At 41.1% G+C, this 26,033-nt stretch overlaps 2 protein-coding genes across 4 annotated transcripts; one reads left to right on the top strand and one right to left on the bottom strand.

Annotated features, from left to right (window-relative positions):
- Window positions 1–21,745, top strand: evpl (envoplakin). Of its 2 annotated transcripts, none has more exons than XM_020704503.2 (22): window positions 1–56; window positions 8,079–8,175; window positions 8,822–8,976; window positions 9,066–9,189; window positions 10,966–11,097; window positions 11,182–11,223; window positions 11,507–11,668; window positions 11,775–11,882; window positions 11,972–12,067; window positions 12,143–12,253; window positions 13,298–13,444; window positions 13,539–13,693; window positions 13,773–13,867; window positions 14,231–14,403; window positions 14,669–14,844; window positions 14,934–15,072; window positions 15,156–15,349; window positions 16,532–16,682; window positions 16,810–16,893; window positions 17,549–17,656; window positions 17,742–17,834; window positions 17,919–21,745. In XM_020704503.2, exons 1-22 carry the CDS (start codon window positions 16–18, stop codon window positions 21,309–21,311), a joined length of 5,976 nt encoding a protein of 1,991 aa, XP_020560162.1. In that variant the 5' UTR covers window positions 1–15; the 3' UTR covers window positions 21,312–21,745. The 2 variants fall into 2 exon arrangements, with proteins under 2 accessions (XP_020560162.1, XP_004065565.1); XM_004065517.4 differs by lacking the exon at window positions 1–56 and adding an exon at window positions 4,588–4,800.
- Window positions 21,746–23,363: 1,618 nt separating this feature from the next.
- ten1 (TEN1, CST complex subunit) lies at window positions 23,364–26,022 on the bottom strand. 2 transcript variants are annotated; one of them, XM_004065516.3, is made up of 3 exons: window positions 25,829–26,022; window positions 25,495–25,652; window positions 23,364–24,092 (listed from the first exon to the last, which is right to left on the bottom strand). In XM_004065516.3, exons 1-3 carry the CDS (start codon window positions 25,915–25,917, stop codon window positions 23,941–23,943), a joined length of 399 nt encoding a protein of 132 aa, XP_004065564.1. In that variant the 5' UTR covers window positions 25,918–26,022; the 3' UTR covers window positions 23,364–23,940. The 2 variants fall into 2 exon arrangements, with proteins under 2 accessions (XP_004065564.1, XP_020560027.1); XM_020704368.2 differs by having other exon boundaries at window positions 23,364–24,024.
- Between the last annotated feature and the right edge of the window lie 11 nt (window positions 26,023–26,033).

The raw sequence follows: 26,033 nt of genomic DNA, 5'->3' as shown, positions 1-26,033 counted from the left end.
GAAGCAAATAAGGTGATGAAGACTCTTGTCATTCTCAGGGATCCGCTGCCTGAAAGGTCAGTTTATCTCCGAGCTGCTGACTTATGTGCAGGAATGTCAGAGCCCGCTGGGCTGCATAGCTGTCATCCCGTTTGTTGCATTCCTGCCCAGCTCTGGTGGCTCCAGGTTCAGATGCAGACAGTTTGCTAATTTGAAACCCTTTTAATTGTTTAATCATCCCTTTCAGGGAGCTTGTGGCTTGCCATAGTATCTATCTATTCTACATCACACCTACAAGCTTTTTCCAACAGCTTTTTTCATCTGCTCCTGATTCACAATGGTTTAAGTACTCAAAAATTCTAATTTAAGATTAATTTTCTTCATCTGTGTCTTCATTATCAGAAAAAGGACACAAGAACATGTAAAAAAAAAAAGGTGATTCAAGACAAGATGTTTTTGGTGGGAACAGCAAAAACACCTTTAAGATGCAGCCGCTCCTCTCTACGACCCTCCACAGCCCCGTATAACCCAAAAACCGCCACACCAGTACGGGTCAACCCCCAGATAACTAAGGCTTTAGTTAACAAAGTGTGTTGATAAGCATTTAAATATTTAAATACATTTGAATGGTAATAAAATTATAGTTTTGACCTGGAGCAGCTGTTTTTCACAGATTTGCCTTTTTTTAATCTGAGACTTTCGTGAAAAAAATTCCTCGCATCAAATATAACATTTTAAATAATCTAGATAATAAGGAAAAAACATTTTTTTTCCCTTTATCTAATGCTTAAGGTTCAGATGCAAAACATTGTGTGAGCTCCCTCAGGTGTAGTGAGTCAGAAGTGGGAGGGGCATGGTTGCTAGGGGCAACACACGCTGCCAAAGTCGAGTAAAAACAATATCCACATTTTTTCTTTAATTCTTAATTAATGCAACAAAGTTTTTATTTTAATGCTAGTCACTGAAAAAACTGTTATTTTTGAGTCTAAAAACTTGTTGGAGGGTGGAGATGCGAACAGCATTTAATTTGATGTCCACTCTTTTCGCTTGTTTTGCTTTCAATTCATTTTAGTTCAATTCAATTTTATTTATATGGCCCAAAAACACAACAACAGTCGTCTAAATGGGTTTTGTCTTTCTGCCTGTGCGGCTGGATTCTGACCCGAATGGTCCTCCTTCCTTTAATACCAGCAGAGCAAACACACCTGAAGCTTAACAGGTTACCACAGTCTTCAGAACCATAAAATTACTTATTTACTTTCATAAACTCTAGTGTTCCTTGAATTTGTTGAATTTTTAACTTTCCCGCTTTGTAAACGTCAACATGTGTCTGCACCACATCATTATTTAAATCTGATTGCTTAGATGCCTCTCATGCGTTACCATAGCAACCACAACATCCGGATGAAACAACAGCATTTAAATTAGTCACAATTGAGCAAAATAAATGTGTTGTTTAAAGAAAATAGAATACGTTGTTTTTCCTTAAAAGTTTAGTCTCGTTTAGAAAAGGTGTCGGGAGTGACTGGGACGTGATAACAACACTGTCAATCGTACACGAGTTTCTGATCAGGACATGTTTCTGTCACCGCAGTGGACCCCATTTAGCCCACCTTAACACATCTGCATTTGTCTTTTTGCTTAGTGCCATGAACAGAAAGCTGCAGATGCTGAGAAGGTTCTTTCAGTCATCGCTCTGCCACGCCCCTCCATTCATTTCCAGTTACCCTTTTTTTTCTCAGTTAGCCGCGTGCCGGCTGTTGTATTCCCCAAACATCTGTGGACATTTCTGTTACATTAGCTAGTTAGAGAGCTGAAGCTGTCACTCATTCAAGCATTGACTCTTGAATTCATTTATGCTAATGTTGATTGATTGTCATCTGTCCTTTAAAAATTCTCTCAATCCTCTTTAGTAAGAAACACATAAAAAAAAACACAGGGATGTTTTCTATAATTTTCCAGGCTTGTAATCAAACCAGTTGACCCTAAATGCTGTCTCTTGTCCCCACCCCCTTTGACTACATTTTTTCTGTCAGCTTTTTGGTTCAGAGGTGTGTGTTGCACCTGTCAGGGTGTGTGAATGGGAGCGCAGGATTCCTCTGCAGGGTGTGTAAAAGTTTCCTTCTTTAAGTGGGAATAATGGCAAACGATTGTTGGGCCTTTACCTGTTAAAGGATTTTATATCATTAGACAAAAATGTATAGCTGAAGAGGAGGCAGCAACCTTCTGCAGATGACCCCCAAAATGTTTGACCCTGTTGTTAACGTGTCAGACTCTTGATAAAAGCATTTCGGCTTTAGTGTTTTTTTTTAATGAACCTGCTTGTCACGTTGAATAACTGAGCAGGTTCAGCTCAGGTCAGACATCCGGAGCCTCCAACATCAGTCAGGAACCAGCCCGCCGCGGTCTGCATGCTTCGGTTAGTCAGAGGAATGATCCAACACACCCTCATTGTGTTTCTGCTTTTGTTGTTTCCTCTCAGTTTGGAATCTCTGGACATACAGATACAGGATTTCTGTTTCGCCACCTGAAACACTGAATAATTCAGGATTTTTTGTTTTAAAGGATAATATTTTTTCTTCTAAACTGCTTGAACAATAACTAATAACTGTTACATTTTATGCTAAATCACAGTTTCACAAATATTTTCCAGAGACGACTCAAACAAATACGTGTTTTGCTGAGATGAAGGATTCTTTTATTATGTTGACAGCTCAGTGAAAGGAGAGGCTAACATCATGAAAGTGAAAGCTGTGAGATCAGAAAATGTTCGCCTGTCTTCAATCTGCTCTTTTGTGCAATGCACACTAAAATAAAAATAATACAGCTTAGCCTAAAATACAAAAGAGGTTTACACAAATATACTCCTCAGGTGCCTGAAGCCTCAAAAGCCCTGATTGGAACAAAGAAATCTGTCCAACATGAGAGGCCTTCAGCTGTTTGCGCATTTTCTAGACAGAACAAGATTAAAAAACAAATACTTTTTTTTTTTTTTTAAAGAGCTTCACCAATAAACTGACAGGTGACAAGAATGTCTGTGTGATGCTGAACAGCTTAAGTCTGAACATCTTATTTCTTGTTGTCGGGGAAACCAGCTTCCTTTTATTTACTGTTAAAAGTGTTTGATATCAAAACATTCAGCTCCCTAAATCAGTTCCAAGTTTATGCTTTTAGAATTGACGTTTTTTACAAAATAAACACAAAAAACTGAGCTTTTAAAATGAAATTTACACACTTTTAAACAACATTTTTGTGCTTTTTATTTAATTTTATTACCTAATTTGCAATTTAACATGTATTTAATTTTTTTCCACTGTTTCTAATTCTTTAACATCTTCCCAACTGCCCCCTACAGTCTTCAGCTGATTCAACATTTTGTATTTCAATTCCATCACCAGGTAAGGTTAAAAACCTTCAGCACAGACTAATGAAGAATGAATCATGTGTTTTTAGTTTCCACCTGCAGACTGATGTCGATTGAGCTCCTCTTTTGACTCTTTTTTTTTTACTGCTTTTTGGTTGATAAGTTGCTGGTTCAAGTTGTTTTCCTTTCAAAAACTGTTATTTGGAGAAATTTGTTTTTTCATATTAAAACGTCACAACAGATTTGAGTAATTTAGGAAAATGAACATCCTACAGAGTCATGGACGGATCAACTGAATGAAGGGCTTTGGAGATAAATTCTTCCTCATATCCCCTTTGATTTTTAAAATCAACATTTAGATTTTTTTTTTAAATGTCTGTTTTACTTAAAAGTGGATGTTTTTGGTGCCTTTATCCGTAAAAGTGAAACTCAGACAATCGTTTCTTATTATTTGGGAGTTGCCATAATAAACAGTGACTCTGAGCAAATTGAAAAGAATGAATGAGTTCTGACGGGTGAACACACCCAGAGAGCCACGCTGTGACTGAACTGTTCAAAATGCGTCCCTTTCGTCACGCCGCCCCAGAGACCAGCTGCTCAGCCGCATTCCTCAACGTTTTGCTGCGATGCTGCAGAGACAGACGCCCTGATCCTGTCCAGGCCTTCAATGCAGCGCCAACCTGTGCAGCCAAAGGACCCCTTCTTTTAATCCCAGTCCTGTCGTGTGTCTCTGTATGAAAGTGGTGATAAAACGACCTCTGTGACCTTTGTGCTGCTCAGCTGTTGACTGTACACATTGTGTGTCTGTGTTTCCGGCCCCCACCTGCAGGTTGGGACCTGAGTTGGAGTCCAAATGATAAATTATAATGAACAAAAGAAGAAAATAAATGTTTCTCCTTTGTTTGAGACAGAACAAAATACAAAAAAAATAAAAAATGTTTTTACTATTTGAGCAAAAACCAAGGGAGGACGCAGAATGTTCTTTTGCATTTAAACTTTGTTTTGAATGACTTTTGTGAGGGTTTTTTTATTTGTGCATCAAAAGACGGCTTTTCTTCATCACATCTGCAGGTGTTCCTGTACTGTCGCTCCTTCAATGAGACGCTCCGTCTCAGAAAAGGGGCCTCGCTCCTCGGTGTCTGTCGAGCCCGGATGACAAGAAAAGCCTGAAGGAGGGAGGAGGGAGGAGGAGGAGAACAGGTCAGTCTGGTCTTTCTCCACGACATGGTTGGGTGTTACCTGCCTGGGAGGTGCCAAAAGTGTGTTGGTCTGAGTGTGTGTTGTTTTTATGTGTATCTGAGAGAAAGTTAAGACAGAGAAGGAGAGGGAGCCACAGGGTGAGGAAGACGAAGACGGACGAAGACACAGAGAGTGAGGTTTTCCTGGGATTTCTACTGGACATCAGCCAAGATGTTTAAGAAAAAGGACACCAAGACCCCGTCTTTAAAGATGAACTCGTGAGTTCTTCCTTTGCAGAGAGAATGTTGCATGTGTTTAGTTTATTCTTTCTCCAGAGCAGAGAAGTGACTTTAAGGCCGGCTCTTTGGTGAAGTTGTTTCACTGCTTCGCCTCTGTGATAGTGACGTTTTTCAGGTGAAGTTTCCTTTGCGAATGCGAGACGGTTCTGTAAATAGATCAGGTGGAACAGGTGAGGATGTGTAACCCTGCAGGCTCTGGCTCATTTTTCTGTAAATGCAGAGGAAAAGAAAAGAACCATTTGAGGATGGATTGTCTTGTCTGATAGATCTTAAGATGCTAATTTTAAATGAGTGATATGAGTTAAGACACAAACACCTGTTTAATTCTGCAGCTTGAGTCATAAAACGGAGGAATCCACCCAACGGAGGGTTGAGTCCATCAGGTGGGACAGCAGGGACGTCAGGCATGACCGGCCTCCTGCTTCACCTGTCTTTCGGGGTGTGATGAGGGCTGGGTTCTCTGGTGTGGGGCGTTGGTCCTGAGCTTTCACAGATGCAGATTTTAACAGAACGAGTGAATCAGTGGGTGTGAATCACCAATGAATCAGATTTCAGGTTTCTCTTTTTTCTTCTGATGTTTGACCTTGGTGTGATGCTTCGTTTTTTCACTGGTTTCATGAATCGTGGAGACTCGGCCATGTGCACACCTGAGGGCCAACCTCCAAGCCTGCAGATGGCGGCCTTGCTTTTCTCTGACTGTTTTCACATTGAGTGACAGGTGTTCAGGAAGTTTCTAAGCACCAGATTTGAGTGTAAAGTGGATGTGACGCCCTCAGGCGTGACGGATGTGTGTTGTGGGTCCCTCCGGAGTTCGTCTCCTGACATTTATCCACGACATCATTGTCCACATCTGCAGCAACGCAAAGATTGAATAAGCAGTGTCACCGGCGCGCTGTTGGTTTCTTTGCTTCTGTAAACATTCCGTGAACGTTGCTACATCTCAGATGGATGGGTGTGAGAGAGCAGCCATGACAGGGAGTGTTTCAGCACAGACTCCAGCGACAAAAATGCAGACCAGCCCTTCCCAGATATGTGGGTCGTCCAGTTATCCCACTTTAAGTGAAGTATGTGACTACAAGAAAAAACGTTGTATCCATCAAAAAACTACAATTCCCAGAGCCCCACCCTTTAATTTTTGGTATCATTGGAAAGCACCAAATGTCCTCTGCAGACACCAAAAGGAGTTCCTTCTGTAGTAATCAGTGGTTGGGAGATATTCAGGATCAGAAATGTTCTCTACAGGGAATAAACTTGCACTACAGAGAGTCAGAAGGTTAAATCTCAGCTGAAAATCAAAATAATCCAGATTTTCTTCAATAGGTTTGTTATAAATGTTGGCAGAAATGTTTCTGATGTTTGTTTTTTTTGCTATATTTATAGCTGTATGGGAATATCCAGCCTTATAAACCCCCCCCACCGGTGAAAATAAACACACCCTGCTGACTCACGAGGAAACCTCACACACAGTTTCCATGACAACACACAAAAGAGCCAGAAAAACCAAAGCAAATGCATTTTCTTCAAAAAAATCGAAAATATAAATTGAACTCTTTGACATTTAGGAGTAACAATGCATTTAAATTGTGAAAAAATAATGAATAAAACGCCAAAAGTTTGTTCTTTAGGCTCTAAAACGTTTAACGAATGGAGTTTTGTTCTTTGATATGAAAACTTCCTGAACTCTTACATGAATTATGCTAAAAATTTGACTAAACTTGCGATGATTTTCAAAGTACAGAGTTTGAGCTGCTGATTGTGCAGAAAGCTGTTGTTCTGCACATACCTGTCTCACCTGCTGAGTGAGTCTCGGCAGACACCCTGACTCTCTGCTCATTCCCCCTTCAGAGCGACTTTGGGTTATATTCACACTAATCTTTCCATAATGCTTGCTTCCGTTCACGTTTTAGACATACTGTCTTTTTGAGTCAAACCAAACACGGAGATGTTCAGAGTTTTCACAGCATGAAAGATAATTCCTTTCACCCGATTCCAAACATGCACATTCCCGGTAAAGACGGCGTTGCATTCCTCCACGCTCCTCTGTAAAGGAATGTGGCGTTTTTTTAAACATCACAATGACAGATAGACTTTCATTTGATATGGGACAAAGGCCACGTTTCTGAGGTGACCCGGCTCATGTGAAGGAGGTCCAGTAAAACATATCAATGGCTTTGTCACTCAAGCTGTGAACTCTGTGAAGGAATTCTGATGATGGATTCCAGCTGACTGTTGCTTTAAAAGAAAATCAGTCAAGTCCTACTCCGATCATCTTTTGATCTATTACCAAATGGTAGTCTTTTAATGACGATGAGGTTGTTTTTAGCCAAAATTAAAATAAAAACTGTGTCATTTTACAAGGACATAGTTTCTGCAGAGCGGCAGGAGTTTGTTAGAAATTCACCTCTCTGTTGTGGACCGGACTGTTACTGTCAGTAATCAGTTTACATTCTGTCCCGCAAGCTTAAATACAAGGCTTAAAGATTTTGTCTAATAAAATTTTGTTTTCAACATGTTCTTGTGGCCTTTTTCTGAGAATTTATTCATTTCCTTCATTAAGGATCCCCCATTAGTTTAAGACTATTCTTCCTGGGGTCTTCCATTAAGAATACATGCGTTGATACATAAAATCATAAAAATACATACATCATTAAAACCAATAAATGGGAATCATAAATAATCGTAAATTTGTGTACCGTACTTTGTTTTCTAACTGTAAAACTTTGTTTTATAAAAGGATTTTTGTGTGAATTTCCTGATCCAAAGATGATGCACTATAAAAAATAATTGGAAAAGATAATCAAAGGGCTGCAAAACACAGACCTTGTTTTTTTTAATTTACTGATTCTAGGGATCAAGATGTCACACAATTCTTTATTTGTGTGCCTTTTACAACCGTAAAATGTCAAAACCATCACGATGTCTGAGTTTTAAACTTTAGTGAAGCTTCACATTAAGGCAGGAGTCATCAGCAAACATTCACCAGCTGAGCAGCATTCATACTTTACAGGATGTCTTTGCTGTGGAGCGTCCTCTCCGTGTCCTGAAGCAGTTTGTCAGATTTTGTAAACTGATTCGGATAAACAGGCAACATTTTTAACATAAGAAAAAAAATTCATGCAGTTTTTAGGGCAAATTTTAATGCTGCATAGTCAACTGCCAAATGTTGTTCTTGTTGTCTAAACAATTCCACAAAAATATTTTCTGGATTGAAAGTTGGGGTCTTGAAGGCTGACTTCCTGCTTCCCCTCGCCCTGCAGGTCTCAGACCACCTTGGCCCAGCTGATCGCCAAGATGCAAAAAGACGCCGACTTGGTGGAAAGAGACGTCCTCCGGGCTGAAGGGCTGATGGCTGTGGTGAGGCCCAACCATCAGTTTTAGCACATTTGGTGTATCTTTTTAGCTTTGTTTACCACCCGAGTTCATTAGTAAAACATTTAAAGCTATTGGTGTTACTTCCCAACTGTGCTTTTTATGCTCAGCCTGATGCTTAACTTGTGCTTTAAGGGTTGAAGGGGTGGGAAACATGGAGAGTCCAGGGTTGTGTCCAAATTTTGTCACTAATCCCCAATTGTTGCACTATTTTTGTTGGGTTGTCCAAATCTACAATTCCAAAATCCAGAGCCCTGGAAATTTCTCAGAAGTCTCTATGAAAAACCAGTGTACGTCGACGCCCACTAGTTTGGACCACAATGCATTGCGTTTCAATGTTTAATCGTTTGGGGAAAAAAATATTTAAATGTATTTTTTCTGAATCATCAAAGTTTTTCTCATCTGAACATAGTGGATTTATAAATATTCTTAATAAAATATTTATATTTATTAAGGTTTTCTTTTTTGGGAAAAGGGTGGTTTCATATTTGCCGTTTTTAAAAAAAAAAGGTAAGTAGTCAAAATGTGTTTGAATTGCAATAAATTCAATTTCAATTTCTGTTTTCTCCTGTTTTGCACTGTGTATGAAGAGTGTAAAAAAAGATTGAGTTGATTTGCTTGCTCCTTTCAGGATGCTGAAAATGACAAAAAAGAGCGGCCGTTGCAGCATCAGCAAGAGGTCTCCAGTAAACTTGGTGAGGCTGAGGATCTGCTGAAGGAACTTTTCTTGGATGTGGACAAAGCCAAGAAAAGCAATTTTTCACAAGCTCAGGAGATTGAAAATGAGTGAGTAGAGAGAGAGCTGACAAGGACCTGTGCGTTTAGCAAACGAGGGTATCAGAAAGAGGCTAAACGCATGTTTCGGTGTCCTGCAGTATCATCCACCTCCATGAGCGCTGGCTGAAGGACTGCACCTTCTACCGAGACGTCTATGACCAGATCGACGATGTGTCGATGCTGCCCATCATTGACTGGGGACCCGTGTTCAGTGAAAAGGACGTAAGTGCAGTCACACCACCAACAGAAGAGGTCAATACCTTTAAAAAATGATGATAAAAATGTCAATCACACCAAGCGCCCCCACATTCTGATTCCAAATTTGACAAAAAGCAAACGCTGCAGTTCCTCAAAAGACCACTGAGGGCTGGTTGTAGAAGAGAGTCAAATACAGTTTTTCTCAGTTGCTTTAGTACAATTCTCAGATCAGAATTGAAGTTTGCGAATACGTGTGTGCGTTTCTCAAAACAATTTGTACAAACAGCAAAACACTATGGATTTCTTGCAAAAGTCTGTAACTTGCTCAAAATCTTTAGTTCATCTCTCAAAACTAAGTCTTTATGTCTTTGAACATGTCAGTGCCATTAGAATGTCAAGTCCTTGTGTCATTGTCTACGAACAAGACAGTCAAATGACTTAGTCATGTTGTCAATAACTGTGTACTTTAGAGGGAGGTTCTGATGGAAACTATGGCTAAAGTTTGGATGACAATTATTGTAAAATGGAAGTTACACCTTTTTTGTTTGATTGCAAGAGACTGGACAAGATTCCCATTTACACTTTTATTGTTCATATTGTAATTTGTTGACAGACCATGTCATACCAACATAGAAAAAAACCACTGCAAACAGTAACACAAAGGGGAAAAAAGACAGGACAATACTCTGTACAACAGTACAGGCAGTGCAGTAGGAATTGGTGTGGTCTTCCTACACCTCTTGTCGTTCCTGTATGTTAGGCCACAAATTCTCATCCACATCACAGCGAATACCCTCTCTTGCAATGCAGCGAAATATGTTTGTCACATTATGACAACTTGGTCAACCATTTTGCAGTTAATGACTTATACGATGAACTAATGACTAGGTGTTTTGAGGAGTAAGACTATTGCACAGTGAACTATATAATACATTTTGATCAACATGACATAAACAATTGATAATGTAGCAAAGAGCAGAGAATTGTACATAATCATTTGCATGGATGTACCAAAGCAATTGCAACTTGTTCAAAGAAGTGAGAAACTGCTTATATGATGTGCACAAGTGACATCATGATGTGAAGATTGAATAGTTTTGGGACTTTCCTTCTGATCTGAGAATTGTACTAAAGCGACTGAGAAAAACTGTAATAGTGTGCAGAGGTGGGATTATTTTTTTTTGGAAGGTAAAGGTGACAGTGGTAATTGGAGCACTCGGGGCAGTAACCCCCAAGCAGGAGGAGTGTGAATTCAATAGGATAGATGGATAGATGGATAGATAGATAGATAGATAGATAGATAGATAGATAGATAGATAGATAGATAGATAGATAGATAGATAGATAGATAGATAGATAGATAGATAGATAGATAGATAGATAGATAGATAGATAGATAGATAGATAGATAAGTGTGGGCACCCCTGGACATTTTCTCCTCTGTACTGATGTCAAGAACATTCAATCCAAACACAAAGGTGCAACAAGTTTTTGGAACTAGATTAATGAAGTTATTGCTACAGTTTTCAATGATTTTGTGACTATAGGTACCCGGCTATAGATCCACTTTTAAACAGTGAAAGAGTCCATAACTACTACTTGTGATTTTGGCCATTTAAAGCATGACATCACATCAGCTTTGCACGTATAAATGAGCCACAGGAGTACATTTTTTTTTATCCAATTGTGTTTTCTTTCAAGTTTGTACCTCTTGGGCTTCATTTTCATCTCACATTTGTGCAAAGTTTTCCTTTTTTTTGTTCATTTTCATGTAGTTTCTTCCTCTTTGTGCCTCTTCAGAAACAAGTCAACACGGAGGAGTACGGCCCCACCATGGCGGACGTACAGAAGCAGATCGCCTCCCACAACATCTTGCACAAAGAGATCGAAGCCTACGGCTCACAGCTGTGCCTGAGCTCCGCCGGCAGTAAGGTAAGCACGCATGTTTACATGAAAACATGATCACACAGAGCCACTTTCACAGCTTAAGTTACCTGTCACTACCTTGTGCTCCAGGATAAACTGACAACCCTGAAGAGGCAGTACAATAACCTGCTGGTGAGTCAAACTTTCTGTTTTTTCATTTCTGCTCCACCTTTTTCCCTCTTCTTTTTGGGGAAACCATTAAGTGGACTTTGTGGAAAACTTCTACAAATCCAAGCAGTTAAAACTGTTTGTTTTTTTAAGTGACTGGTAAATGACATTAACATCTGGATCTGTGGATCTTCTTCCTGTTACCTTCAATGCATCTTCACATCATTTTTGGGATACCTCAGTGTTTGGAAATCGCTTTCATCACAGCTTGTTAGAGATTCACAGGAACCTTTTTTCCTTCCTTTAGGATAACTCCAAGTGGCGGCACCACTACCTGAAGAGCCTGTATGAATACATGCAGGGCTGCGACAAGGAGCTGTCCTTTCTGGACAAAGAGCAGAAAAAGATCATCAAGCAAGACTGGAGCGATGACATGGTGGACCCTCCAGACGTCCGGAGGCAGTACGAGGTGAGACCTGATCATCTAAGTTCACTGTTTGCTCATAAACAACCAGAAAAAAACACTCGTTTTCACAGAAATGTTCAAACACAACATTTGATCGACTGTCTTTCAGAATTTCAAGAGCAACAGTCTCATCCTCCATGAAGGTGAGGTGAACAAACTCCAGGATGAGGGGGACCGACTCATCGAGCTGAAGCACCCGGCCAGCGTCACCATACAGGTAAACAGCAGCTCAGCCTTTCAGCAGAAGGTTTTGGCCCCGACAGCTGCCACGCTTCTTCACCTCTGCTCTTCCCGTCACTCCTAAAGGCTCAGAGAGACGCCTTGCAAGACGAGTGGCAGAAATTCCTCAACCTCTGCATCTGTCAGGAGACACATCTGGAAAACGTGGAGGCATACAGAAGAGTGAGTGTGAACAAAAACGCATGAATGTAAATGCATCTCTTTCATTTACTTTCAAGCAATGCTTTTTTGTTTCAGTTCCAACTGGACACGGAGCAGCTTTCAGAGACTCTGTACAAACTTGATAAGAGCCTGGAATCAAATTCTGGAAGCCAAAGAAACAAAGCAGCGACGCTTATGCAGCTGGAGGTACGAGACGTTTACCGAGGAAGAGGATTTAGAAAAAATGTAGACTGCTTAAAGCTGACATCAAATTAAGAACTCTTATTTTTTAAGAATGTGCAAAATCTGTATCTTTTCACTTTTCTGGAAAAGTAGATTTTCGAAAAGAGAAAGATTAAAATAGTCAAAACTGTACATTTCAAATTTGCAGTCTTTGTTAGAGAAAAATGTTTGTTTGCCTTCAGGGTCTGAAACCATATGTATACCCCCCCCCCCCCCCCATTGCTCTATGGTTAAAAAAAAACGAAAAAGGTTTTAAATTCAAAAAGTAACTATGGAGTAAAAATGTGAGTTATTAGATTTAAAAAAATGAATAAATCATTTATTTATCTATTTATTGGAAAACAATTACATACTTACACCTAATCTTTTTTTAAATATTGCACACAAGACTGCTTTTTTAAAAACAAATACATTCATCTATTGCACATTTCACACTTTGCATTTATTGAGTTGTATTTGGCCAGATTTGATTGTTGTTCATTTTCCAATTGTTGGGAAAGGTCAAAAGCAATTTTTATCGTTAGGGTCAAATACTGCCCCCATGAGTTTGTGTTTTTTCACATAACAAAATGTATTTTATGTTCCACTAAGATGTAACATGAAGCCCAAAACACTACATTGTTTTTCTGCTTAATTAGTTTTTAAATGTCCAGTTTTAAAAGTATAATCTTGACACTAAAGGATATTTGGTCAAAGCAGACGTTTGTGTGAATTTTGGCTTTGACTAGTTAAATGAACAGATTCTCACCTGGATGTATCTGTTGTAGGAAACAGAGATTATGGGTGTGGGGGTTACATCATTCAGATTTTTTAAAATCATAAAAAAGGAAACAAAATGTAAAATCAGAAGTGATTAATAAACTCGACTACGTTTCTCTGAAATGCTGTAGAGTCAAAGTGCAAAAACTTTAGATTAATCAAAATTAAATGAGAAATCCTTTATACTTTTGGGCTCTTGTCTGTGTGGATGATCGGTTCTGAGGGGAGTTCTGGTTTGTTTCCCATCAGGGGGGGGAACCAGTGGTGCAGAACTCCGATCAGCTGCTGGCTGACCTCAGGAGGCGGAGCACCACCATCGCTCCACTGAAGCTGCGGCGCGTTCCCGTCAACAGGCCCATAACTGTGGAGTCGCTGTGCGACTGGGAAACAGAGAAGGTGGGGCTACTGTCCATGTTTTGGTTTTTTATTTTGCATGTTCATCTCAGAAACCCGTCTCAAAGCTGTGGCTGATCTCCTCTCATCCCTGCAGGATTCTGTGTCCCGAGGCGACAAGTTTACTCTGAAGTCAAACTCTGTCAACGAGAACTGGGTGCTTGTTTCAGCAAACGGAGCCACTAAAACCTTTCCAGGTGTTTGCTTCCTGATCCCACCTCCCGACCCAGATTCTGTTGACAAGGTGGACACGTAAGTAATGCAAAGCTGCAGTCACACCACCTCCAAAACGCCCTTTCAGCCCTTCATCTCTGCGTCTTCTACTACACAGTTTGGGCAACGAGCTCGCAGGCGTTAAGAAAAGAAGAGCACAACTGGCAGCGTCCCTGAAGAACCACCAGGATGTTCCCAAAGTCCAGAAGTCAGGTGGTTGTCTCTTCCTTTATGGGCTCAGGGTCCCTGTAAAACCCCGTAACCTATGGATGAGAAACAGCAACATGCAAAAGGAATTATTTGACCCCATAAATAAGTGAACTGGGTGAAACATTAGAGAGTTTACAAAATACAACAGGTTATGTTCAAAAACAAAAGCTCACCTTTAAACTTAGATCAGAAACTCTTTAATTCTGTTCTACAAAAGCAGAAAATGAGACTAATTGTTGCTGAACAGAAAGTGGAGTTCTTTTTTTATTTTGAAAATGCAACACGATCAGATTAAAATGATGTAAATGTCAGTGAAATACTTGTAAAACCTGTCTGTTTTGTAACTTTTTTTGTTCGTTTGTATAGCACCGGTGTCCTCTGCACCGCCGGACCCTAAACTCACCGCCATGGCTGAGCAGCTGGACAAACTGGACAACGACCTAACCAAGGCTGAGGAGAGCATGCTGAGTCGCCTGCGAGCGCCGCTGAACAAAAGCGACCCAGCCGGGGATCTGGCTCAGAGGCTGAAGGAGCAGGAGGTGAAGGGAGACGGAAACATTTCAGCCTGTTCAGCTTTTTAGATTTGAAAAGAAATGTTTAAAACTTAATTTAGCAAATAAATCAGTTTGTTCGTGCACAGAATGAACTGGCTACTATTCAGCGGATCTCAGGTGATCCTGTCACAGGAACTATAGAAATCTCTAAACAGGAGGAAAAAGCTTCTTTTGCGTTTCTTCCTGCAAATCAGAGCTGCAGATAATCTGATCAAAAGCCAGACGTGTGATGTGTTTTTGCTCAACGCAGAAAACCGAAAAGGCACTGAAGGATCTGGAGCAGAAGAGACAGGCAGCTCAGTCCAACCTGCAGCCAGTCATCTCCAAAGATCTAAATGGCACTTCGTCCGGACTGCCGCAAAAACTCAGCGCAGCCGCCAACAAGCACGACAGCATCTCTGAACTCGCTCAGCTCTACAACAGCAAGTGCGTGCTTTTCCATTGAAAATGTCAAGAGTCTGTAAATGTCTGAGAACCTTACAACTCAACATTCCATTTTTTATTGTTATTATTAGAGCAAAGGCGTCCCTCAACTTGGAGAATCAGATAAAGAAGGTGGATGGTCTTGTCTCTGGATTTGAAGAAGACCTTAGCAGAGACGGTCCGATTCCTGACACGCCAAAAGCCCTTCAAACTCAAGCAGAGAGGATCCATGTGAGCAGAAACTACCATCCATAATGTGGTCTCTGTGCTGCACGACTCGGCCCACAAACACAAGTCTCCTGTGCTGTTTTCAGAACCAGCGCAAGTCTGTTGCTGCAGCTCAGGGGGACATGAAGAAGCTGAGCCAGGATCTGGAGACCACCGAGCAGCTGTGCGGATCTCTGCAGAGGGGCTACCAGGAGTACTGCCCTGACATTGAGCGCCAGAAGACGGACGTCAGGCAGCTTCAAACTCGCTACGCTAACGTTGCAAACCAGCTGCAGGAGAGGTAGGGGTCCGACTGTGAACACTTCAGTTTGGAAAAATGGATGTCACACAAATCCAGTCAGTCGATGTCATTTCATCAGTTCAAGCAGGGAAGAGTAAACTGATGTGACAACCCAGATTTGTTTTGATGTGTTGTCAAAGCGTTCCCAGTGGTCTTTTAATTATGATTATGATGTTTTTAGGCAAAATCAAAATGCCTGTGTCTTTTGTAGGACCTAGTTTCTGTTGAACAGCAGGCATTCATAGAAATTCACAACTGAGTTAAGGGCAGCAACCCCACCCCCGTTTCCCTACACTTTGCTGAGAGCTCTTTGTTTAAGCCCTCTCCCAAAAGCTTACTGCCCCTTCTAGCCCTCCCAGCATATCTTCTATATAGAAAATAAGCTATTTTTCAAACAGATTTTTTTCATTTGCTCCTGAATCCAACAATTTGCATAAATAATCAGAATGTTAAGCTCAATTTTTTTTCTTTAAATACGTCCTCATCACCAAAAATCACCAAAAACACAATTTTTATCAGAGTGGATCTTAAAATTTTTGAAATTAATCAAATTAATCTGAATAAAGTTACAAAAGAAACATTTGACATTTTCCAGTTTAGAGAATTTAGGCAGAACTTTTTTGAGTCACAGTATTTCATTGAGGTGAGGATCAGGATTGGACTGATCCTCACAGTATCGTCACATTCTTAATCTTCATTTTCAGTACATTGGCTTCAGATCCTTTTCTGTTGTGCCACAGAGTTTTAGACTAATTTTAAATGTTGCACAGACTGCCTCAAATTTGACTTCAGCATAAAAACAGAAGACTTCAGAATTGACAAATGAACACAACGTTCCTCTGTCTTGTGACCGCAAAATAAACTCATTGGTGCAATAAAGTTCATAGTGTCTAGAGTTGTTAGTCCTCTGTCTACGGCAGAGTCTCTGACGAAGACGGAAGATGTCCGTCGAAACATGTCAGGAATGTATCAAACATCACCTGTGTCTGATAACAAAAGAACCAAGAAGTCAGTCAAAATAAACCCAAGTTAAGCCAAGGCTTGACTTATGATCATCTGATGAAAGACCGGACATGTTAAAAGATCAAGTATTACCCACTGAAATTGCAGCTCGTGACCATTCCATTCAAGTATTGTCGTTTTTCTTTGTGGAAGTAAACAAGCTTTTCCTACCTCCTGTAGAGAAAGCATCTTACAAGAAGCTTCAGCCAAGAACCAGGAGTTTCAGACCACATGCAACGCCTTGAACAACTTCTTGGACAACCTACCAACAAATAAGGTCAACCCCAAAGATGATCTGTCCCAGCTCACTGCTAAGACCAGCACCCAAGAGGTGAGACGGTCTCCTGTCTGTAAACTGAAATCTTTTGGGGAAAATAAAACAGCAATCACAACATCTTTTATTAGACCTTTTTCCCAATCCTAACCCTGTGTATATTCTGTTCATCACGTGACCGTAGAGAGCAGTAAACGATCTGAAGAGGAAGGAGGAAGAAGTCAACAGAGTGTCTACACTTTCGCATGACCTGCAGTCGCTACTCGATGTAAGAATCTGTCTGAACCATTAACTGTATCTGAGAACTGGACCAGTGAGTGTGACCTTATCCATAGAAAATGATTTACTTCTGGCTTTAACCAAATCAAGTCAATTTCAGTCACCATTTTTTTACGATACGGACACCGCCATGTTGAAACCGGACGACGCCATTAATCAGTGATTGGACCGAGACGGTCTGATTCAACAATTCTATGGCAACCACTCTCACCAATTAGGAGTGAGGTTGTTGAAAGGCCACACCCCTACCACTTAAAAGCGAGCTACAAAAAAAACAGTCGAACATTTTGAACATTGGACGTGTGGGACAGCAGCCTCCCCCTACTTTTATTGAGGCATCTGATTGGTCAGTTTATAACTTGAACTACAAAAATTCAGGACCTTTAAAAAAAAAAAAGTAGCAGAGCAACAATGGTTATTCTGACCAATAGAATGGCAGAGTAGCAGCTGTTAATTTCTCAATAGAAGTCTACGGGATTTTTGGCGTCTTGGAGCCAGCAGATACTTCCTGCTTGAAACACCAGTGGAGGGCGGTCATTCAGTGCAGTTCTCATGTACAATCACTGATTAAAACACATAGAAGATCTTATATTTTGCATAGTTTAGTGGGGGGAAGAAATCATATGTTATTTGCATCTGTGCAGGAATATGAGACAAACGTGGACAGGTTCAACAGCACACTTGAGGATGCAGGTGCCACTGTACCAAAAAAACCTGACGTTCTCACTCTCTCTGATGCTATTGAGAAAGAGGTAACAGTTACAGGCATCCTCCACAAAGTATGACTTTACAATCATCAAAAAAGATAGAGAGGATTGATCAGTTTTTTTCTTGCAGGAGAAAGATTTGGTGAACCGTTACACAAAAGCAAAAGCTGAAAACGTTCAACGCCAAAAGCAGATGGGCTTGGCTCAGAGCATTATTGCACAAGTAAGAAAAAAAACCTCTAGTAAAAGATGATAAACTGCACCTAGTATCTGTAGATTTTGAGTTTCTTTGCTTTTTCTGCTCCAGAATGAAAGGAAGGTTGAGATGGTGTCACAGCAGCAGGTCCAGACTCAAAGCCAGCAAAAGACTGCTACTGATATAGACGCTCTGCAAAGAGAGCTGAATGAAGAGAAGGAGAGGAGTCTTCATGCTCAGGCCAGTCTGAAAACCTTCAGGGACAGGATGATGTCCCTGAAGAGTCGCAGGGGAGTGGAACGTCTCGAGGAGAAGGAAGTTCTGCAGTACTACAGAGACCCAAAACTGGAACGTGATTTGTCTGATCTGAAAAACACACTGCATGAGGAGGCGCTGAAACGTAGTACTGTTCAGTCTGAGGTTGAGGTGGTGAACAAAAAAATCACAACGTTAGAGGACGACATCAAAAACAAGCCACCAAAACTGGTAACTAGAGAGGTGACAGAGTTTGAGAGAGATCCTCAGCTAGATGTCGAGGCCGCTAAGTTAAAAGATGAAATTGCAAAGACAAAAGACGAAATCAGAGTTAAAGACAGAGAGCAGCATAAGATGCAGACAGAAGTTGAGATCCTCATGCAAAAGAAGCCCCCCATCAAAGAGAAGGTGGTGAAGAAAGAGATTGTTAAAGTGCAGCAAGATCCGCAGATGTTGAAGGCAGTGCAAACGTTTCAGGTGGAAATTTCTGAAGAGAGCAACAAGACCAAGCTCCTCCACGATGAAGTCTTCCAGACGAGGAGCCAAATTAATGCGCTGGAGAGGCTGATTCCCAACATCCAGCCAAAGATCATCACCAAAGAGGTGAAAAAGGTTGAACAAGACCCTGAACTTATCTCAGAGTGTGAGAAAATCCAAAAAGACCTGGAGAAGGAGAAGACTGAGGCAGATTCCTTGACCAAACAAGTCATTGAGCTCCACAGTCGCTACAGAGACATACAAAACTTGAGGCCAGTAGTGGAGGTGAAGGAAATTGTTAACGAGATTTACCGCATCGACCCAAACACAGAGGCTGAGATCATTCGCATTAACAAAAACATACAAGACATCAATAAACAGCGTGCTGGTCTTGAACGAGATATCACCAAGGTCACCACTGATGTAAACCTCCTTCGCTCTGAGAAACCAAAAGTGGAACTGAAAGAAGTTCTCCAAGAAGTTGTCAAGGAAGAGCGAAGCCCTGAAAATGAGCGTGAGATTCAGAGGCTAAATGAACAGGTCAACAACCTGCACTCACGCTACATATCCCTACAGGACCAAGTCCGACTGCTCCAGAAAGAGAGGGATGAATGGAAGGCTGAGAAATCCAAAGTAGAGACCAAGCTTGTCACCAATGAAGTCATCAAGTATCTGCCTGATCCACTTCAGGAGAAGGAGGCAGGCCGCTTAAGAAAAGAAGTGCGGGAAGAGGCACAGCTGCGACGTAACATAGAGGAGATGGTGTTTGACCTGCAAAATAAATGCATCAATTTAGAAAGGCTGAAACCTGAAGAGAAAGTGGTTAAGAAGAAGGTTGTTCACCAACAGAAAGACCCTCAACAAGCCAGGGAGCAGGAGAGGCTCAGCAAGACCCGAGATGATGAAGTAAAGAGTCGTCGTAGGCTAGAGATTGAGCTACAGCAGTTAAGAATAAAGCTGGAAGACAAGGAAAAGATCCTGAGAGAGAGCGATGAGCGACTAAAAAAGATCCAAGCAGAATCGGAAGTCAGAGAGATCCGATCTCGCATCAGTCAGCTGGAAAATGCTCCACCTCCTGTTGAGGAGAGTATAGTTGTGGAGGAGGTGCTGAAGGTTGAGAGGGACCCCAAGCTGGAGAAAATGACAAGCAGTTTGCGCTCCAGCATGGACACGGAAACCAGCAATATCTTGCGTCTCGAGAGAGACATCCGTAGCATCACTCTGAAACTTGAAGTTCTGCAAAAGGAGAAGTCAGGAGAAAGAACGGTGTATAAAGAGGTTGTCCGCGTTGAGAAAGATCAAGCTGTAGAGGCCGAGAGGGATCACCTGAGAGAGCAGGTCTCTCTGAGCAAATTTGAAAGACAAAAGCTTGAGGATGAAATCAGACGTTGCAATGACAAACTCAATCTTCTGAAGAGCGGCCAATCCAGCACTTCCAGAGAAGAGACGAGTCTCGTTTTGAAGAGGGATTCCTTACTGAGGGATAAGGACACACTCACAAGAGAGTTCAGAACGCTGGAGGCCAAGAAACACGACATAAGCCTGTCTTTCCAGCAACAAAACCGACTAATGAGTGAAAGAACCCAACTCAACAGGCAGAAAAGCCTCAAGATGGAGTCAGATGTCCAGCGCCTAGAGAGACAAATATTGGATGAAAAAGACAAGATCCATGAGCGAGACAGTACCATCCGTGAGCTTCTGCAAGAGGTGCAAAGAGAGGGAAATTCTGAGTCAAGGACCAAAGAGACCAACACGTCTACCAAAATCACTATCTTGGATCCAGAAACGGGTAAAGACATGTCTCCCTATGATGCCTACATACAGGGCCTCATTGATCGTCCGCAGTACTTGCATCTGCAGAAGTTAGAGTCCGACTGGGAAGAAATAACCTCCATGGGACCTGATGGTGAGACATCTGTCCTGCAAGACCGCAAAAGTGGAAAGCAGTATCCCATTAAAGATGCCATTAAAGAGGGAAAGATAACAGAGTACGATCTGCAACAGTACAAAAAAGGCAAAATTCCCATTTCAGAGTTTGCCCTGATGCTTGCAGGTGTTGACAAAAAGCAACAGCAGCTTAGTTCAATCCTCCCAAAGTCTGCCACTCCAGTAAATTCAGCCCCTTTAGACCGCTCCAACACTGAGGAACTATACCCAATTGCAGGAGTGATGGACACAAATACTGGCACCTGCTTTACAATAAGTAATGCCACCCAGCGCAGACTGATAGACCGCACCACTGCCCAAAGGCTGCTGGAGGCTCAGGCAGCAACAGGTGGCATCATTGACATCCAAAACAAGGACAGATACACAGTTCACAAGGCAGCAAACAGATGTCTCATTGAGGAAAGTCAACTCCAGCGACTGCTCAATGCAGAAAAAGCTTTTACTGGAGTGGAAGACCCCACAACCAGAAGGATTTTGTCTGCGGGTGAAGCAGTACAGAACGGTTGGATGCTAAAGGAGACTGCACGCCGCTACATGGTGGTCCAGCTCTTGACCGGAGGGCTGGTCAATCCCAAAACAGGCGGCAGGATGAGCGTCACAGATGCCTATACGTCCAAAATGATAGACAGCACAATGATGAGGGAACTGCAAGCCGAGACAACGTATGAGAAGGATATCTTAGACCCACTAACACAGGAGAAGATTAACTACAAACAAGCTCTGGATCGCTGCAAAAAAGACCCAAAGTCTGGGTTACCGATGCTGCCCACCTCCTCCAAAGGAACTGGCTACACAACAGGCAGCAACTCAGTCAAGTATTCTTGAATCTAGATATGTTTACTGATCAGGGTTAACTTGTTTATGAAGCTACGGGGTAAACAAGTACCGGTGGAAATAAAAAAAAGTTTTGTGGACTTTTGCATGTTGACTCAGGAGATATCTACAACTACAGCTGCCTGTCAAGCTAAAATATTTGCGGTTGAGTTGCATTTGTTTACCAAATCGATCTTTTGTGGGCGGATTTGTTAGTTTTTTCTGGTTTGCTTTTGGTTTAATTTAAAAGCACAGAATATAAAGGCTACTTATCTGTGATATCGTGTTTGTTTGGGATCCTGGGGCCCGGTGCAATGCTATTTGCTAAGATTGATTTGATTATGTATAACTTTTGGGATGTTGTTGACACTAAACTTTAAACTCAAGACTGTTTAATATCCAATGCAAAAAATATATATATCAATAAATTATGTGATTAAAGAGCACAGGCCTTCGCAGCTTTGTTTATGTACAGTTTTCCCTCCAGAGTGTGAATATTTATTTTATTTATTTTCTACTCAAACCTTCAAAATTCAAATAAGAAATCTGTATTTAACCCTTGTGCTATCTTAAATGACCCCACCCTTACATTGACGTGTTCTCTCTACCATGACAGGTGGATAAAGGTGGAAAGATTTCATGTAATCCATGGACACCAGTGAAGATCACAAATCATTGAAGAAAAAAGGTTCAGAGCACTGTCTAGTGGGTCTAGATGACCCAAATCCCAATGTCAAAGTGCCTAGGATAGCACAAGGGTTACACATGTAACAAATTCTACAAACTTTACTTTCACAAAGTAAATCCCTGTAAATCCACCCAGTAATATTCACTAATCTGTGGAAGGAGATTAGGGGAGAGGCACTCTGATGAATTACAGTAGTAAAGACCAACTCAGTGGCCTTGTGGTAGAGTGTCCAATTGGTAGGTCATGAGTTCAAATCTGTGGTCGAGTCATCCCAAAGACTCTAAGAAATTGTACCTAATGTCTCCCTGCTTGACACTCAGCATTAAGGGTTGGATTGGGAGGTCATGTTATCTTAGTCCTGACCGCAGAACATAAAGACAAAAAGCTTAAAGAAGTCAGCTACTGAACCAGAGGAGGTTCCTGCAACACAGATAAATAATTAAAGGCACTGTTTGTTTGTGCGGTCTTCTTCTGAACAGTCAAACTCTGTGTGGGTGGAGTGCTCCTGCCCTAAGTGGAGGTGTTTAAATATCTTGTCCACAAGTGAGGGAAGATCAGACCGTGAGATCAATATGCGGATTGGAGCAGCGTCTGCTGTCATGCCATTGCTGTACCAGTCAGTTGTGGTGAAGAGAAAAATTTACCGATTGAACTTCATTTTAACACTCACCTATGGTCATAACCAAAAGAACGAGGTCCTGAATACAAGCCGCTGAAATGAGCTTCCTCCGTAGGTTGGCTGGCTGCTCCCTTAGAGATAGAAGAGGAGCCAGTTGAGGTGGCTTGGGCATCTGGCACCTGGACGCCTCCCTGGGGATGTAGTCTCTCCAGCATGGGTCATGTCCCATTGGGCTTCTGCCCAAATGGCAGCTCACCACTTCCCCAGGGGATGGGTCAAAGAGTCCACACACCCATGTGTGTAGTGTGTAACAGCTAATGGGACTTTAACTTAACCCTTGTGGTATCTTAGATGACCCCACCCTTACATTGACATGTTCTCCCTACCATGACAAAGGTGGATAAAGGTGGAAAGATTTCATGTAATCCATGGACACCAGTGAAGATCACAAATCATTGAAGAAAAAAGGTTCAGAGCACTGTCTAGTGGGTCTAGATGACCCAACTCCCAATGTTAAAGTGTCTAAGATAGCACAAGGGTTACAAATGATCACCTTACCTTTTATTCCAGACACTGGATATTCTGACCTCTTCTATGTTCAAGCAAATGTTAGAACTGAAAATAAATTCTGCAGCTTTGCTGTTAATAGGTTGAAACCAGTGACTTCATTGGGAGTGCAAGTTCATGAAAAGTTAACTGCAAAACAATTATAGTGAAGTTAAGCAACAACCCATATGCTAATAAATCACACAAACTGTCAAGAATGAAGTATTTTATTAATTTTCCATAAACCTACCTCAAGTGTTTTACTGCTGTCTGCTATAAACAGAAAGTTCTTGGTATGAAACTCAATCCATCCATCGCTTCTTTTTGTTTTGATTCAAAAGTCTTACTTTTAACGAAATCTTGAAATCTTGAAACCGTTGACAATGGAAATTAATTTTTCATTTGGACGCTTGTTATTTTGGAAGTTATTTTCAGTCCCGCTCTCAAACTTTTCGATTTTTTTCCAGGAGGATCTTGTTCATTTTTTGATAAATGTATACATTTGCTGATCCTGGTCTGACTGAAAAAAATAAAAACAGATGTTGATCAGCATCGTACAGCGAAACAAGATTATCTCACATGCAGGCAGTCGGTGTGGAATGTTTTGATGCTGGAAAGCGAGGCAAAAACATAACATCTAAACATTGGAGCCAGTATATTATCCAGTAACTCTTCAGAGAACAAAGGTTTTCTACATCAGACTGACTAACTTTGGCTTTTAATTGCTCCAAAAAGCCGCCTTGGCCGTCAAAGAGCAGTCTGGGTAACTGGGGGAGTGAAGATCCTGATCAGATTGCTTCTGCAGGTTGTGCCACGCCACCGTCTGTGTGCTCTCTCTCTCTGAAGAAGCTCCTTTGCCCCTCGATGGCTTTCTGCAGAAGGGCAATGTTTACACCGTCAACACAGCTCAGCACGCGAGCACAGATCATCACCCCAAACCCTGAAAGGCAAACAGTCGAGGATTACAAAAAAAACTCCTGGATGAACTTCACTGTTATGATCCGTATAAAACGATTCAGCTATGCTAACAACATCCATCTAATTTAGCTATCAACCAAAGTATACTATTCCCCCCATATTCGTGGGGGTTAGGGACCAGAGACACCTGCGAATACAGATAACCACCCCCTACCCGAAGAACATCCGTCACCGATCTTTATTCATCAAAAACCCTTCTGAACATTTCTGATGCTTTGTAAAACATTTATTAAAAAACATTGGAATCTGGCCCAACATGTTTTTTTTTATTAAGAACAGACTGTCCTGTAGCGTACTTCATAACGCACATTAGGAGTGTCACTCTGTGCCTTCAAACCAGGAGTCCGTGCTTCCTCCATCATCAGGTAAGTGCTAGAGGGCATCTTCTTCCAGAACAGGCCATTTTCATCCATCATTCATTCATCCAGATAATAATTATTCACCACAGTCATCTTCCTCAGGGTTTCAGGATATTTTCCGGTTTCTTCTGAGTCAGCTGATGCCATTTCTCCATGCAGGGGGACAAACTTTGGTTATAGGGATTCAGGAACCGCAGGAAATAATTGGGAAATATTCCGTAGCAGCCGACAAGGAAGCTGACAGGCCGGAGGGCTCTTCATCTCCGCTCAGCTCCTCCATTGCAGCACCTCATTCGGACGCAAAAGTCTCACACAAGCCTCTTGAGTTGAGTTGTTGTGATGAACAACATGAGCATTTGCGTTTTTGAATTACTGCTAAATCCTGAGGTGGAGAACGGCGCCATTTTTGAAGATTGAAGATGTTACTGTTTTTATTGGATTGCAAATAAAAAGAAGTGCAATTTGAAACCTTTGCGGTATTTTTTTTTTTGGTATTTAAATGGTACCAAATTATTTTTATATGGGATTTGGCTTCTTTAGAACAAATCTGTGATGAGACAACTTACAAATGCCAACAAATATCTGACACCCCGTTTACTAAAACAAACACATTGAGTTACTTAAATAGTTCTGCAGTTCTGATGCGTCATTAAAGGGCATTCATGTAGCTAACTGTACAGTTTCAATGAAAAAAGTGAAGATCTAAATTAAGACAGCTTAAATGATTCAATTAGATTCAAATTTATTATATTTGCAACTTAAGTTTTTTAAATAACTTACAATACAGCAAAATACTTTAAAATATGAGCAAACCAGAAACTGAGATATGCAGAGACATTTTGTGACCAAACAATGCAAAAAAAATTCCTGCAAGGGCTGCAATGACAGAGCTTTGTGATACTGACAGAACTCCTTAAATGAATATGAACCCAGAAGAAAGGACAGAATCCTAATGAAGTAAATGTAACTAAAATAACCTACATCTGATGAGCTGCCATGCCTTACCTTCATAAGTCTCAGTTTCACCCAAAACCAGATACTGTGCTCCAATTATTGGGTTAAAAGGTTCCACAAACGAGGTGCGGACAAACACATGGTGCTCTTTAGAAGCATGCTGACATGAGAGAGTGGCTCTAGACGTGTCGGCTTCATAACAGCTGAGTCTGGAAATGTAAACAAAGGTTTTACATGTTAAAGATAAAAAAACAAAACATTTTTATTTGATCAAGTAAAAATAATAATTTAAAAAAAAGGTTAAAACTCTTTCAAAAAATTAGGATTCAGATCAAATACATTAAAACCTGCAAAAGTTTCTGTTGTTGATTAAATAAAAGCCTACCTTCCAAACGTCCGGACTGATTTTCCTTCTCCAAGACAGTTTAACTCCCACGGAAAGTGAAAGACTGCATGCGGTGGAAGCATCGTCATTTTCAAAATGTAATCAATAAATAATAATAGCGACAATAATAATAATTCGGTTTTCACCGCTAAAAACAACTTCCGGGATGTGTGTCACGTGGGTTGTTCCGTTTCCGCCGTTCTGC

The sequence above is a fragment of the Oryzias latipes genome, chromosome 1, assembly GCF_002234675.1.
Source record: "Oryzias latipes chromosome 1, ASM223467v1".
In the NCBI taxonomy this organism is placed as follows: domain Eukaryota; kingdom Metazoa; phylum Chordata; class Actinopteri; order Beloniformes; family Adrianichthyidae; genus Oryzias; species Oryzias latipes.
This window is presented reverse-complemented; position numbering and strand designations above follow the sequence as displayed.